Below are 13,533 nucleotides of genomic sequence, written 5' to 3' on the forward strand. Positions count from 1 at the left end.
AATGACCACATGATCACTTTTCGTATAGGACAGAAATATTTCAATGATTCTATTACATCAGGTTCTTTGGTAAACAGTAAGTCTAACCTTGCTGGTGTGTCCTCACCTTGGAACCGTGTCTCTTCTTTGACCCATTGCGTCATCACATTATTCATTATTATATTTAATAATATAGTGCCCCACGAATCTTCGCTGCCTCCTGAGTCCCATTCCTCCAAGTTCACCTCTTTACAGGTAAAGTCACCCACCAAAATTATATTGTTGCTTTTCTCAGTTATTTTTTGTAATTAACTAGCCATATCTGACAACATCTGGTATTCGTCATCATTCCATGCTCTCGTCTTAGGGGGAACATACACTACCGCCATATCTCTCTTACCATTCTCTCCAGTTTCTAATTTCATATATATCACTTCAGCCCTGCCTTCTCCCATTTCCACGGTATCTACATTTATGTTGTTCTTCACTGCTATCATCACTCCTCCTCCTGTTTTTTCTTTTCTGTCTCTTCACAGTTTGTATTTACCATCTCCCAAATGAACATCAATATCTTCTCTTAACTTGGTCTCTACAAAGCACATGACATCAGGTTCATGTTCCCTCAAGAAATTGTTAATTTCAAGCCTTGCCGATATTAATCCATCGACATTAGTATATACCACCTTCAAATCATTTTTGATGTTTTTTATACCCTCTTCTCTCCTTCTCTCCATCGGTACCACTTCCTCAATTTCTGATCTTTCATAGCCATCCTCCTTAGTTTCCTTCATATCTATTTCCTCACATACCACTTCCTTACTTTCATATCCATCACTCTCCAAAAAAAAGTTTTATATTCTTCCTCTGTCCTCTTATCATTTTTTTCCTTTACTTGTTCCTTAAATGATTTTAAAACTTCTCTTTCTTCTTCATTCAAATCTTTTATTATAATATTTTCCATCCTTGCCTCTTGCTTATTTTCCAGGTCACTTTTAAGTATATAATTTACTACACATTCTGATGACAACTTGACTCTCACTGGTCTTGTTTCCCCTTTCTTATAAGGCCCTATCCTCCTTACTTCCTCAATTTCTTTTTCCCAGTTGTCTCCTTCAGGATCAATCTTGCCTAATATTCTTCTCACCATGTTCGTGTCTCTCTCGAGTCTCACGGATCTAACCTTTTCATCCTCCTCCCTGTTTCCAAATATTACCACACATCTGTTCCTTTCTGCAGTTTCTCTCACCATATTCTCTTTTTTCTTCAGTATCTTCACTACATTTTCTTCCATTTTTTTTCTTGTTCATTTCCCTTTCTTCCTGAATGATTTCCCTTAAGCTGACCACTTCTTTCTGCTCTTCTTCTGCATGTGCCCACTTTGCCTTATGCTCTTCTAGTACACTACTCACCTTCGTTTTATTACTACTCTCTTCTAGTTTTCTCCTCAGTTCGATATTTTCACGCTTCAAACTCCTGGTCTCCTCGTTCGCCGTTTCATTGGACTGGATCAGACTCTGTATTGTAATCTCGGTATTTTCAGACATGTCCTTTAACACTAAATTATCCACTTTCTTTTAGGTTCACTAATCCTCATAATGTTTTAACCAAATCCATGACATTAGTATTACTGTCAGATCCTGGAAATTCAAGTCCCTCAGTGTTTACATTATTGGCAATGTTTGAGATTGGTTACAGTACCAAAAACAGCTGTTACCGAAAATACTACAAACATTCATGTATACTCTCTGCAAATAAATCTTTACATATTGGTAGACTATATTAACTTCACAGTATTTTAAACTTAAAACAAGACCATAGGAGACAGGACAAACATAATTCCTGAAAACTACTTAAGGTTTGCAACGGTGGCTGGGAGCAGTCGAGTTATGTCCGTTTGCTCTGGCTGACAGTGTGTGTGTGTGTGTGTGTGTGTGTGTGTGTGTGTGTGTGTGTGTGTAATAAACCCATTCACTGAGTAAAAATCACAGGAGGTGAAAAGTAGATGGGTACAGTATATTGAAGCCTATTTGTCAGCAGACTGGATTCCTTCAACCTCTTCAGTATGAATGTCTCTCTTACATTATATTCTGGCTACCACCAGACAGCTTTATTCAGTGTAGGAGAGATGTGTCATAGTGAGGGGGTTAATCTGCATCTCCACAACTGGACTTGGTCTCATGGCCTCACACCAGCACAGTCCGGAATGATGCACAGGTCACACACAAGCATGTCTTACTAAGCCATTTTGCAAATATGACCAAGCAGTTACCATGCAGTTGCAAGTGCAGAAACATCAGCAAAGAACACCCATAGTGATTGTATAGCTGAGTTTCCTTGTTGTGTAGCCAAGGTCAGGTTAACTCATAATCTGAATTAAGAAACACACACACACACACACACACACACACACACACACACACACACACACACACACACACACACACACACACACACACACGTCGGAGGTAGACGTCTGTACCGGCGCTCCATAGCAGCTCAACACGGCCAGAGGCATTACCTAAATAAGTATCTTTGAATGAGTCAAGCTCTGTACAGTACCAGGTTAGACTAAATGATTTTTCATTATTAAAAGGAAAAGAAATAATAAGTTTAAATAAGACTGGTTCAAACAACAAAGAACCACGATGCGTTGAGTCAGCTGGGTTTGTTTATACTACAGCAAGACGGGGAAAACGTGCATGCTTTGTAAGTACACACTCTGTTCATTTAGTATTACAAAATGGATACATACTTCAGTAAAACAAATTTGGAAAAGAAAAGGGATAAAAGTAAAGAGCAAAATGATGATTTCTACCAAGAACTGGTTGAATTGGAGACTCACAATAGACTGGTTGAACGTGTACACAAACTAGAAATGGCTTTCAAAAATGAAATTGATGAAATAAAGAAGCAAAAGCACTTGCAAAAAAAAGAGATAGAAAAACTGGGAAGGGAGGCCAATAAGAAAGACACAACCATCAGTGAACTAACAGTGGAATTGAATACCCTTAGGAAGAAAGTGAGTGAAATGGGAAGTACAGTAGTTAATCACGAGAGTGTTATGGAAGAGTTAAAAAATGACACAGAGACAATTAGACAAGCAAGCAGTCTTATGGACCAGAGCAGTGATATTGAGGAGAAGATAACACAGGTGAATGAACCTGTGCAAAGCTACAAAAATGATGTAGAAATCACGTATTTTGAAATGGTGAAAGTAAAGAAAGACTTAGAAACAAGGGTGGAGGAAAAAAACATTAAAAAGGAAGTGAAAAGAATAATCCAAAACAATCCAAAGTTAGTCGGAGATTCAGTAGAAATAAATAAATCAATAGTAATCACTGGTATAGAAGAGGAAGAAATTAAAAACAAAATCACTAGAGACAAAAAGGAGATGGCAAATGTAATGAGCTTACTGAAAGAAGTATCAGAGGAAATCTGTAGTAAAGACATAGAGGAACACAAAAGGTTAGGGAAATACGAGAAAAGCAAGACAAGACCTCTAAAGGTGACTTTCCAGAGTGTAAACACTGTGGAAGAGATACTAAAAAATGCAAAGAATCTTATGGAAAAAGAGGAGTTCAAAAATGTATGGATAAAAAGATGTCTAACACAAGAGGAACTGGAATTACTGAAAGAGAAAAGGGAGGAAGCAAAAACAAAAAATGAGGGAAGATCAGAAGAGGACAAGAAGAAATTTTTTTACAAAGTAATAGGATTGCAGGTACGAAAGTGGTACACAAACAGGATGGAAGAAAAAGGAGGAAGTTAGTAGAACCATGTCATGACAAGTATATAAACAAGATGATAAAGTTGATGTACTCAAATGTGGATGGAATGGTATCTAAATTACTAAAGATGAATGATTATGTCAGAGAAAATGAACCACAAATAATATGCCTAACTGAGACAAAATTAACACCAAGGATATCCAATGACATACTAAACTTAGAGGAATACAATATATGGAGAAGAGACAGAAATTTAAAAAAAGGAGGAGGAATTATAATATTAACTAAGAAAAATCTAAAAGTCAAGGAAATAAACCTAGATATACCATCACAAGTAGAACTGATTGCAGTAGAGATCGACACATCTGAAGGTAAAGTAATTGTAGCCAATTTGTATATGCCACCCAGATCAAACACATGGGAAAGAGACGAATATGAGGACCTGGCAGAGAGTACAATTCAGAGTATAAGATCCTTGCTACATAAAATGGAAGAGAAATCGGAAAGAATTATACTAACTGGGGATTTCAGTACAAATATAAATTGGAATACTCTAGATATAAATAGCCAAGAAAGCTGTTGGGACCAAAAGCTCCTGGATCTCGTACAAGAGTTTTTCTTAACGAAACATGTGAGGGAAACCACTAGAAAAAGAGGACTTGATGTACCTTCAGTGCTAGATCTAATATTTACTAGGCAAGAAAATGACATTGACAGTTTAATATATCACCCTCCACTCGGCAAAAGCGATCATGCAGTACTAAATTATAACTTCAGGATATCATATGACATAGTAAACAGCAATGACAGTTACAAAAAGAGACTAAACTATAAAAAGGGAAATTATCAAGACCTAAAGAAGTATTTCTTAGAAGTTGATTAGGAAAATGAGCTTAGAGGACAAGATTTAAATGCTGTATATAAAAAATTTTGTGAATTTTATGAAATAGGAGTCCAGAAGTACATCCCACAGCACAAAGAAGCAGATAAGAAAATACAGAAATGGTTCAATACAGAATGTAAAAAATCAAAAGAAAGAAGAGATTTGTTGTGGAATAGATACAGAAGACACAATAGTGAAAGGGCGTATAATAATTACAAACAGGCAAGAAACGACTATACAAGAATAAGGAGGGAAGCCCAAAAACAGTTTGAGGAGGATATAATAAATAAAAGTAGTGATCAACCAAAGCTGTTTTACAGCTATATCAGAAGCAAAACCAAAGTAAAAGATATAATACAATCCATCACAGACAAGGGAATCACTTATACACAAGAGAAAGATATTTGTGAAGCACTAAATAAGAATTTCCAATTAGTTTTTACAGAAGAAAAAAATTTTGAGAGGGAATATGTGGAACACGCATGTCCACACATACTACCAGATATACAAATTGCAGAAAAAGTAATACAAGAGGAGTTAAGTAGATTAGACAGAGGAAAAGCAAGTGGTCCTGATGAAATTTCATGTTGGGTGTTACGAGAATGTGCAAAGGAGTTAAGTAAACCATTATTTTTAATTTTCAAGAAATCCTTGAGTCAAGGGAAACTACCTGATATTTGGAAAAAAGCAAATATAGTCCCCTTATTCAAGAAAGGAAATAGACAAAATCCTCTCAACTACCGACCAGTATCACTGACCAGTGTTGTAAGCAAGGTATTAGAAAAACTTATAAGAAAAGCTTGGGTAAATCATCTAGAAGAACACAGTATGATAACAGAAAGACAGTTTGGTTTCAGAAAAGGAAAATCATGTGTTACTAATCTGTTGAGCTACTATGACAGAGTAACAAACACAATACAGGAAAGGGAAGGATGGGTGGACAGTATCTATTTAGATTTCAAGAAAGCTTTTGACACAGTACCACACCAAAGACTTTTATGGAAGCTGTACCATCAAGGAGGAATTCGAGGCAAACTGTTTTGTTGGATGCAAGACTTTCTCATAAAAAGAGAAATGAGGACAGTACTAAGAGGAAACTACTCATCATGGAAAGAAGTGACTAGTGGAGTACCACAGGGTTCGGTGCTGGCACCAATCATGTTTCTAGTGTACATAAATGATATAAACAGTAACACTGGAAATGAGAGCTATCTGAATATGTTTGCAGATGATGCAAAAATACAAAGGAGAATTATTAGCACAGACTCTTGTAGGGAGCTACAAGAAGAATTAAATAAACTTCATGAATGGAGTAGTACATGGCAAATGGAATTCAATGTGGACAAGTGTCATGTAATCAAGTTTGGTAAAAGTGGAAAAAGACCTGATTGGGATTATAAGTTAGGAAATAAAACCCTATACACATCAGAAAGAGAGAAAGACCTAGGTGTGATTATCAATAACAGACTATCTCCGGCTGACCACATCAGCGAGAAGGTACGGAACATGTATACACTGCTTGCAAATATGAGAACAGCATTCACATACATAAATGAAGACATGCTAAGAAGGATAATAACATCATTCATTAGACCAACCCTGGAATATGCATCAATAGTCTGGAGTCCTCATCTCAAAAAGCATATAGACAAGATTGAAAAAGTTCAAAGGGCCGCTACAAGATGGATACCAAGCTTAAGGGACCTAAGCTACGAAGAAAGACTAAATAAACTGAATCTACCAACACTACAGGAGAGAAGGAAAAGAGGTGACATGATAATGCTGTATAAGTGCATATCAGGAAAGGAGAAAATAGACATAAATGATTACTTAACATATGGAGAAGCATCAGCAAGAGGACATTGCAAAAAACTGCATAAGAAGAGAGATGATAAAGACGTAAGGAAATTCAGTTTCCCAAACAGAGCAATTGATCAATGGAATGCACTACCGAATGAAATAGTGTGTGCCAAAACAATTCACAAATTTAAGGATATGTACGATAAATATGGTCTAAGACACGGGACAATACGAGCTTGACTCATTCCTGTTAAGATACAATTAGGTTAGAACACACACACACACACACACACACACACACACACACACACACACACACACACACACACACACACACACACACACACACACACACAGACGTGTTTTCTTTCTGTTTTAGATGCAGATACTCTTAATATAATAAGCATGTACAAATGGAACATCATAGTGCTGGCTTAGATCATTGTGGAATGTTCTTTACTGATATATGAAATAACCAGTATGCAGTGAGACTTTATAATCTGGGTATTGTCTTGTGTACATATAACTGATAGTTTTACCATGGACTTCTTTTATTGACCCCATATTCAGTATAGTTAAAGTAATTCTTGTAGTTTGATTCGGGCATCATGTACAAAGTTTACATAACCCTGCTAAGGTGTATGTTTGACAGTATAGATGATAATTGTTTTCAGATATATTCATATGCAAGTATGTTCATAATAATGAGTAGAGAGTTGCACTGACTTACAGTTTATGTAAATACACTACAATATTCTGTATAATACAGAACTACAGTGCTGTGTCTACTGTTGTTCCCTGTAAAGAAGTAACAAGACAGTTTTTTTTTTTTTTTTTTTTTTTTTTTTTTTTTTTTAATACTCCTGATAGGTTTTTCAGGCAGCTCAAAAGAAGGAGCTTGCCCTTAAACTGCTTGTCACACAAAAGTGCAGTGAGAGCGAAGGTTTCATCTTAATGCAACCCTAATTGCATTTAATTCTACATGTCTGAAATATGCATATGCAGTATTATTATGTGTTCTTCTGACATAAGAAGTGGATGGTCTCCACAGTGGTAGTGGCTTCCTTTGTTATGTGTACCTACTGTAGGGCTGGGGAAGGCCTTTCTTCATCGTTACTAAGTGCCAAGATTTGTGGGAAACGCCGGTTGCCTTGCCAGAGGCATATTGTCCTTGTACTGGCTGACAGTTCAGTACAGTCTACTAGCAGCAGTCTGTGACAAATTTCCTAATGCATCCCAAAAGGACAGAGTTCTTTCTTGGAGATAAGAGTGGGCATTTGCACTACTAGAGCTCCATTCCTGGTAGTTGGGGGGGGGGGGAGCTTTCATTATTCAACTTGCAACAATTTGCCAAGTGCATTAAAAACACATTCATTCAAGCGCGTGTACCTTATGATTAAGTGACGTGGCGTGATGCAGCCAGTATTAGACTAAAGTTCAAAGTCACTGCACCACAGCACTCCTGTTGTGATCACGCTGTGCTGGCTGGTTGGTTCTCTGTTTAAAAAGTTTGGTTTCTGTTTTGACAGACCCCATACATAACATGAAGAATCCCTTCTCATTTATACCATGAATGATCCCAGTACAGGATCATAGAGTTGCCATCATAGTCCTAGTTGTTGGATTAAACGAGGAGCTTCAGGGGCTGGACCCAATTCTTATATTAATACCCTCTCTGAAGGTGCTAATTCATTGTACCATGAACAAGAAACAGGTTTTTGTGAAACCAGAAACATAGTTCTTTCCTCCATTAGATCACAAATGCACCTAACCAGGTTTCCTGCTCAAGTATAGTCACAGGCTACTCTTCCCACTGCATACCTCATGTGAGGCACCTGAGCACATAGTCCTAACAGAAAGGCATGGCAACACAAAGCAAGCTTGCTACAGATGTGTTGATAAATGATATTGTTCATCACTGATTTAGCACTGCATTCGTTTTCGTTTTCGTTTTTAAAGGCTCCAACATGCTTGCATGTGTCGGCCTTGGTCACCTAATGGCGGCTCTCCATGCTGCACGATCCATTGCAGCCTCCCTGTTCAGTCCCTTAACCCTAAGGTCACACTTAATGACCTCGTCCCATGTCTTTCTCGGTCTACCCCTCATAACCCCACCCCCAGTATTAACACTTCTCACCTTCCTCACCCAACTATCATACCCCATCCTCTCCACATGTCCAAACCACCTCAATCTACCTCTCCTCATCACAACACCAATACACTCCAGTCCCATCCTACCTCTCAACTCTTCCATTGTAAACCCAGCCCCTCCAGGCCTTGGACGCAGGGACGCATTGCACATCCGCCTAATCATTGTCATTTCTGTACGTCTGAGCCGGCGAATGTCTTCCTCCTTCACTGCCCAGGTCTCACTGCCATACAGCATTACACTCCTAACACACGCTGCATACAAAGACCCCTTAGCACGTAGGGAGAGCCCCCTCAATGTCAGGAGAGGCAAGAGCTCCCTGAACTTCTTCCAACCACTTCTCACCCTAGCCACAGAGCTAGCTCCAGCCCCACCTCCAGCACACAACATGTCTCCTAAATAACAAAACTCTTCCACACACGCAAGAGATTCACCAGCAAGTTCAATTCTTTCACGTCTGACGATCTCCACCTGCTCACCCCGGCACGCCGTACACATAAAATCAGCATTATCTCGCAGTCTACCTCTGATACCACTACATCTCTTATGCACCCATTTATCACACACACTGCACAAGATGGAATTACTTCCCACGCCCTTGTGGCAAACTGCACATGGCCACTCTCCCTCGTCTTTGACAGTATCGCCACCAACCCTAGATATCATCACTTTTGTTTTATCTGCATTTACCCTTAAACCCTTTTGCCTCATACCATCTCTCCACTTCCTAAACCTTTCCTCTGCCTCCCTTTCATTCTCTGCAATCAACACCAAATCATCAGATAGAAAACCTTAGGGAGGGTTTTAGACCAATTTTACAAGCCTAGTACAGTTGCAGCAGCTCTTTGCTAACATATTTGGTTGTTTTAGGATGAATCCATGGCTCTTTTAGCACTTCTGTGGAATAAGAGAGAGAAAGGCAAGCACATTGTCTTAAGAGGTCTCCATTGTCTCAGTGCTGTACAGAGAAAAACAAGCATTTGCGAGGCAAAAAAAAAAAAAAAAAAAAAAAAAAAAAAAATCTAACAAGTGAACTTGGAGGCACCACAAGAAGAGGCATACAGCCAAGTGAACTCGAAGGCACCTTGAGAAGAGGCATACAGCCATCTTGCAACACTGCCCAGGCATCTTAAGTGATGATGGGATGAACCATTGCAGACTTAGAAAGCTGAAAAAATAGTGCATTACCTCTTGTCTTTAGTTAATATGCCTTAAAAAGCATCGGTAACTTTTCTCGTGTTGCAGATATCTTGTCTGCTCATTTGAAGTGAGTGCACTGCAAGTGTTCTTCACTTCCTCCACTCAGTGATAATTTCCACTTTTAGATGATGTGTCCTTACTGTGAACTGGTATTTGGTACTTTAGATTGCTGACAGTGAACCCAGTGAATTCCTAGAACTGAGGGTAGATATGGGTATATGCCCATGTATATCTTAAATGTTGATGGCACCAAGCTGTGCATCTGCATGGAAATGAAGCTGAATGTCTGTGTAGATGGACTTATGAAACTTAGGACAAATAATTAATTTATGAGATTCTTGTCCCCATGGAAGCAGTATAGAAAAGAAGTGAAAGGTCAAGGGTGGCACTTGATGAATGACTCCTCCCACCTGATGATTTATGATATATTCTTGGAGAAGTGGCATGAATGGTTGTGATGCTGCACCTAGCTGCCAAGGATGGGTGTTCTTGAGCCACCTCTGTGACAGAACATCTGAATGTATGGCAGGATGTGGTTTAGCATATTTGTGCTGCACAGTTGTCACTCAAAAAGGCGGCCAAAACAAGAACAAAGTTAATTTTTAAAACTTATATGGTACAGGTAGAAAATGCCACAAGGCCATGGTGGGTCTTGAATTGTACCAGACAGATGGTTCAAAACCCTACCTCAAAATATAAGGAATGCCAAGAAAAGTTACACAAAATGATCTAGAATTTTATACTAAAAGTTGGGTAGTCATGCAATGGCAATGGGCACCAAATGTGAGAGAGAGAGAGAGAGAGAGAAAGGAAATTGTGATGAAATATGCACCATTGTAAAATGGTGATTACTTCATTTTGTAGAAGTGTAGAAAGGACATAACAGCACAGTCACTGTGAATGCATGATGAAGACTTTGTTGACAATACGAGAATGTTATAATGCTTGATGAAGACTTTGTTGACAATACGAGAATGTCATAATGCTTTTTAAGATTTTACAAGAGACGAGAAGTAAGGCACCCTCATTCAGTTGAGCCAGGGAAGATTTCACTGTCACCCTTTAAAATGCTTGGGTGATGGTGTAAGATGACTAAAAGCCTTATCCTTACTGCCTCCAAGGAAAGAACATAAAATGAAGATTTTTTTTTTTTTTTTTTTCACAAATATCTGTTTATTTACTAGACTGAGCTTTGATAGTGGGCAGTATTTTGTATGACATACAGAGATAGAGCAGTGTCTGTGTAAGTAAGCACTCTAACCACTACTAATCCTCTTATGATTTTAACTGGCCAGTAGGCTTGTGCATGCTTTAAGCAGCATATTATGAAATGGTGGGGGCCTTGCATGAAGCACCTTGGACACTTCCTCTAAATTCAAATTGGTATCTGGAGATTATGTTTAACCAGTACATCATTGTATAGTAGGGTAAATTTCAACATCATATGTAAATAAAGCATTTAGGTGTGATAAGTATAACATTACCAACATTATGAATGTTAAACAGTGACAAACCAAGCTCAGTTGTGAACTGGGGGACCTAACATGGTGCTTGCAAGACCTTCACACATTTTTGCCAGCACCTGTAAAACTGAGTCCAGCCAAGCATGGAGTCTTGTATTTTTTTTTTTTTTTTCCAATCTCACCACCACAGTTCGCCAAAATATCTGGTTGACTTCAGTAGTGGGCTTTTCGCTCGCTCGCCCTCTGATCCTGCCAGCTCGGTGCGGGATGTCAGCGATTTGGGTACCCCACCGGGATCCCTAGAGGGGTACCGCACCCCCTCTTTTTACCGCAAACAGAGCAGCCTCGGTAATGACAAGGAGGACAGGAAAGGCGGCATACCCATTTTTCATCCCGGGTAAGGGTATGGGTGGGTTGGGGTGGAGTATAGGCGGGGCAATGATAGGATATGATTTTGATGTTGAATGGAATATTAGTTGAGAGTGGATGTTTGTATAGGATATGGCTATGATGTTGAATGTTAATTGAGAGTTGATGTTTGTACAGTATAGGATAATGATAGGATATGGTTATGATGTTGGAAGGAATGTTAGGATATGGTTTTGATGTTGGATGGCATGTTAGGATATGATTTTGATGGACTGAATATTGGTTGAGAGTAGATGTTTGTACTGGGTAATGATAGGATATAGTTTTGATGTTGGATGGCATGTTGGTTGAGAGTGGGTATGTAGGATAATATTTAAGATGTCCTAAGTGTAGGATGGATGTAGCATATTTTGAGCCTGAGTATGGTTGTTGGATGATAAATGTGTAGGATTTTGGGTAGAAGTTTGGACTGTGATGTAAATGAAAGTCTGATGATGTTGAAGATCTTTAGAATAATATGAGACAAAGGAATTATATCTTGTGGTTGGTATGAAGGGGTGTTGAAGCTAAAAGGAATGTAATAAAAGCTAGGTGAACACAAATTTTAAACAGCATTCCATTATTGGAATTATTTAAGGTTAGTTGTTAGAGTGTCGCTGACTGCAGAATGAATTTTATTAATTTGTTGAATAGGATCTGGAAGAGTAATGGGTTGGGTACTGCATGTGGTGTACAGTACAGTGGTATATGGGTGGAAAGTTGAAAAGGGATATTGGACAGAGTTCAGGAAAGCAATTGAGAAATCCTTCATGTATCTTCCTCATTTTTTTTTTTTTTTTTTTTTTTATACTCAGGTTGTTCTGTCTCCTTCCTTGTTGCTTATAGCTTCACTGCTTGCAGATGCTAATCATTCTCTTTTGCATGAATACTTAGCATTCTTGCATGTGTTCTGCTTTGCTCTGAAACTTACTGTATACTGGAGTGTAGTATCTCCATGCCTGTTCCATGCTGTAGAGGCCATCACAAAATAATGCCATGCAGGTGAAGTGCGAAAGAAATTTCTCATATTGTGATAAGTATTTTAACCTCTTCACAACAAGAGATCAACCCCAAGCTAAATGAGATCATCTGGCAGTAGTGAGAATGAAAAGGAAAACCCATCATCATCTCGAAGGGATTGGTAGGAAGCTGTGTCCTCCCTTTTCACTGTGAGTTGTTTCCATGCTGAATGAAAGTTATTTCTGGCTTTACAGAGAATACAGTGGAATAGACATCTTGGCACTGAAGGGGTTAATGTGAATAACTGTAATGACCTCAAATGTTGCTTCCAGCATACCCTTATTATGCGCTCCCTATTTTCTCCTTTTTTATGTTGTGTTGTATTGATAGGGTACGTTTGAGCAGTGTGCAGGATAAGATCAATGTCTGTACTGTGCTATGACTCGTTTTCACCCTATTATGAAGTAAGAAGCAGCATAATCACTTAGTGTCATGAAGATATATATATATATATATATATATTTTTTTTTTTTTTTTTTATATATATAGACTAAGAACAGCATTATGAACAGGTGTTTCAAAAAGCTGAAAAATCTGGAAATCATCTGCATTACCACCCACTCCTCATTATCTTCCGTACTGAACCTGGAGTCCCTTTACTAGGCTAGACTGTGAAGTGGTACTATGGTTGTATTGCCACAGTAGAACCTTAGTTGTGGTATGATGTTCTGCAGTTAAATTTAGATAACTGTATAAGGTAACTATCCTGTATATCTGATTCAGTACTCTTATGCTGATTTAAGTTACTTGATGTACCGTACTTTGAAAAGTGTTTCTATATCAGATAACATACCAAAATTACTACTGTACTTAGGCAGTTGCTATTACTAATGCTTTAAAGAACATGTACAAATATTGGATGCTGTGGAAAAAATTTTCAACATCTTTACTCCTTTTGTGGGC

The 13,533-nt window shown here is 38.4% G+C and overlaps 1 protein-coding gene across 1 annotated transcript in view; it reads left to right on the plus strand.

Annotated features, from left to right (window-relative positions):
* Positions 1–13,533, plus strand: part of mtd (TLD domain-containing protein mustard) — a 250,808-nt gene that overhangs the window by 102,826 nt on the left and 134,449 nt on the right. Inside the window, exon 9 of the mRNA XM_080272382.1 lies at positions 11,393–11,599. Within this exon, the coding sequence (XP_080128508.1) occupies positions 11,393–11,599 (207 nt within the window). The remainder of the gene's footprint in view (positions 1–11,392; positions 11,600–13,533) is intronic.

This window comes from Coenobita brevimanus, chromosome 6 (assembly GCF_032717465.1).
Source record: "Coenobita brevimanus isolate Jiangsu-jjx chromosome 6, ASM3271746v2, whole genome shotgun sequence".
NCBI lineage: Eukaryota > Metazoa > Arthropoda > Malacostraca > Decapoda > Coenobitidae > Coenobita > Coenobita brevimanus.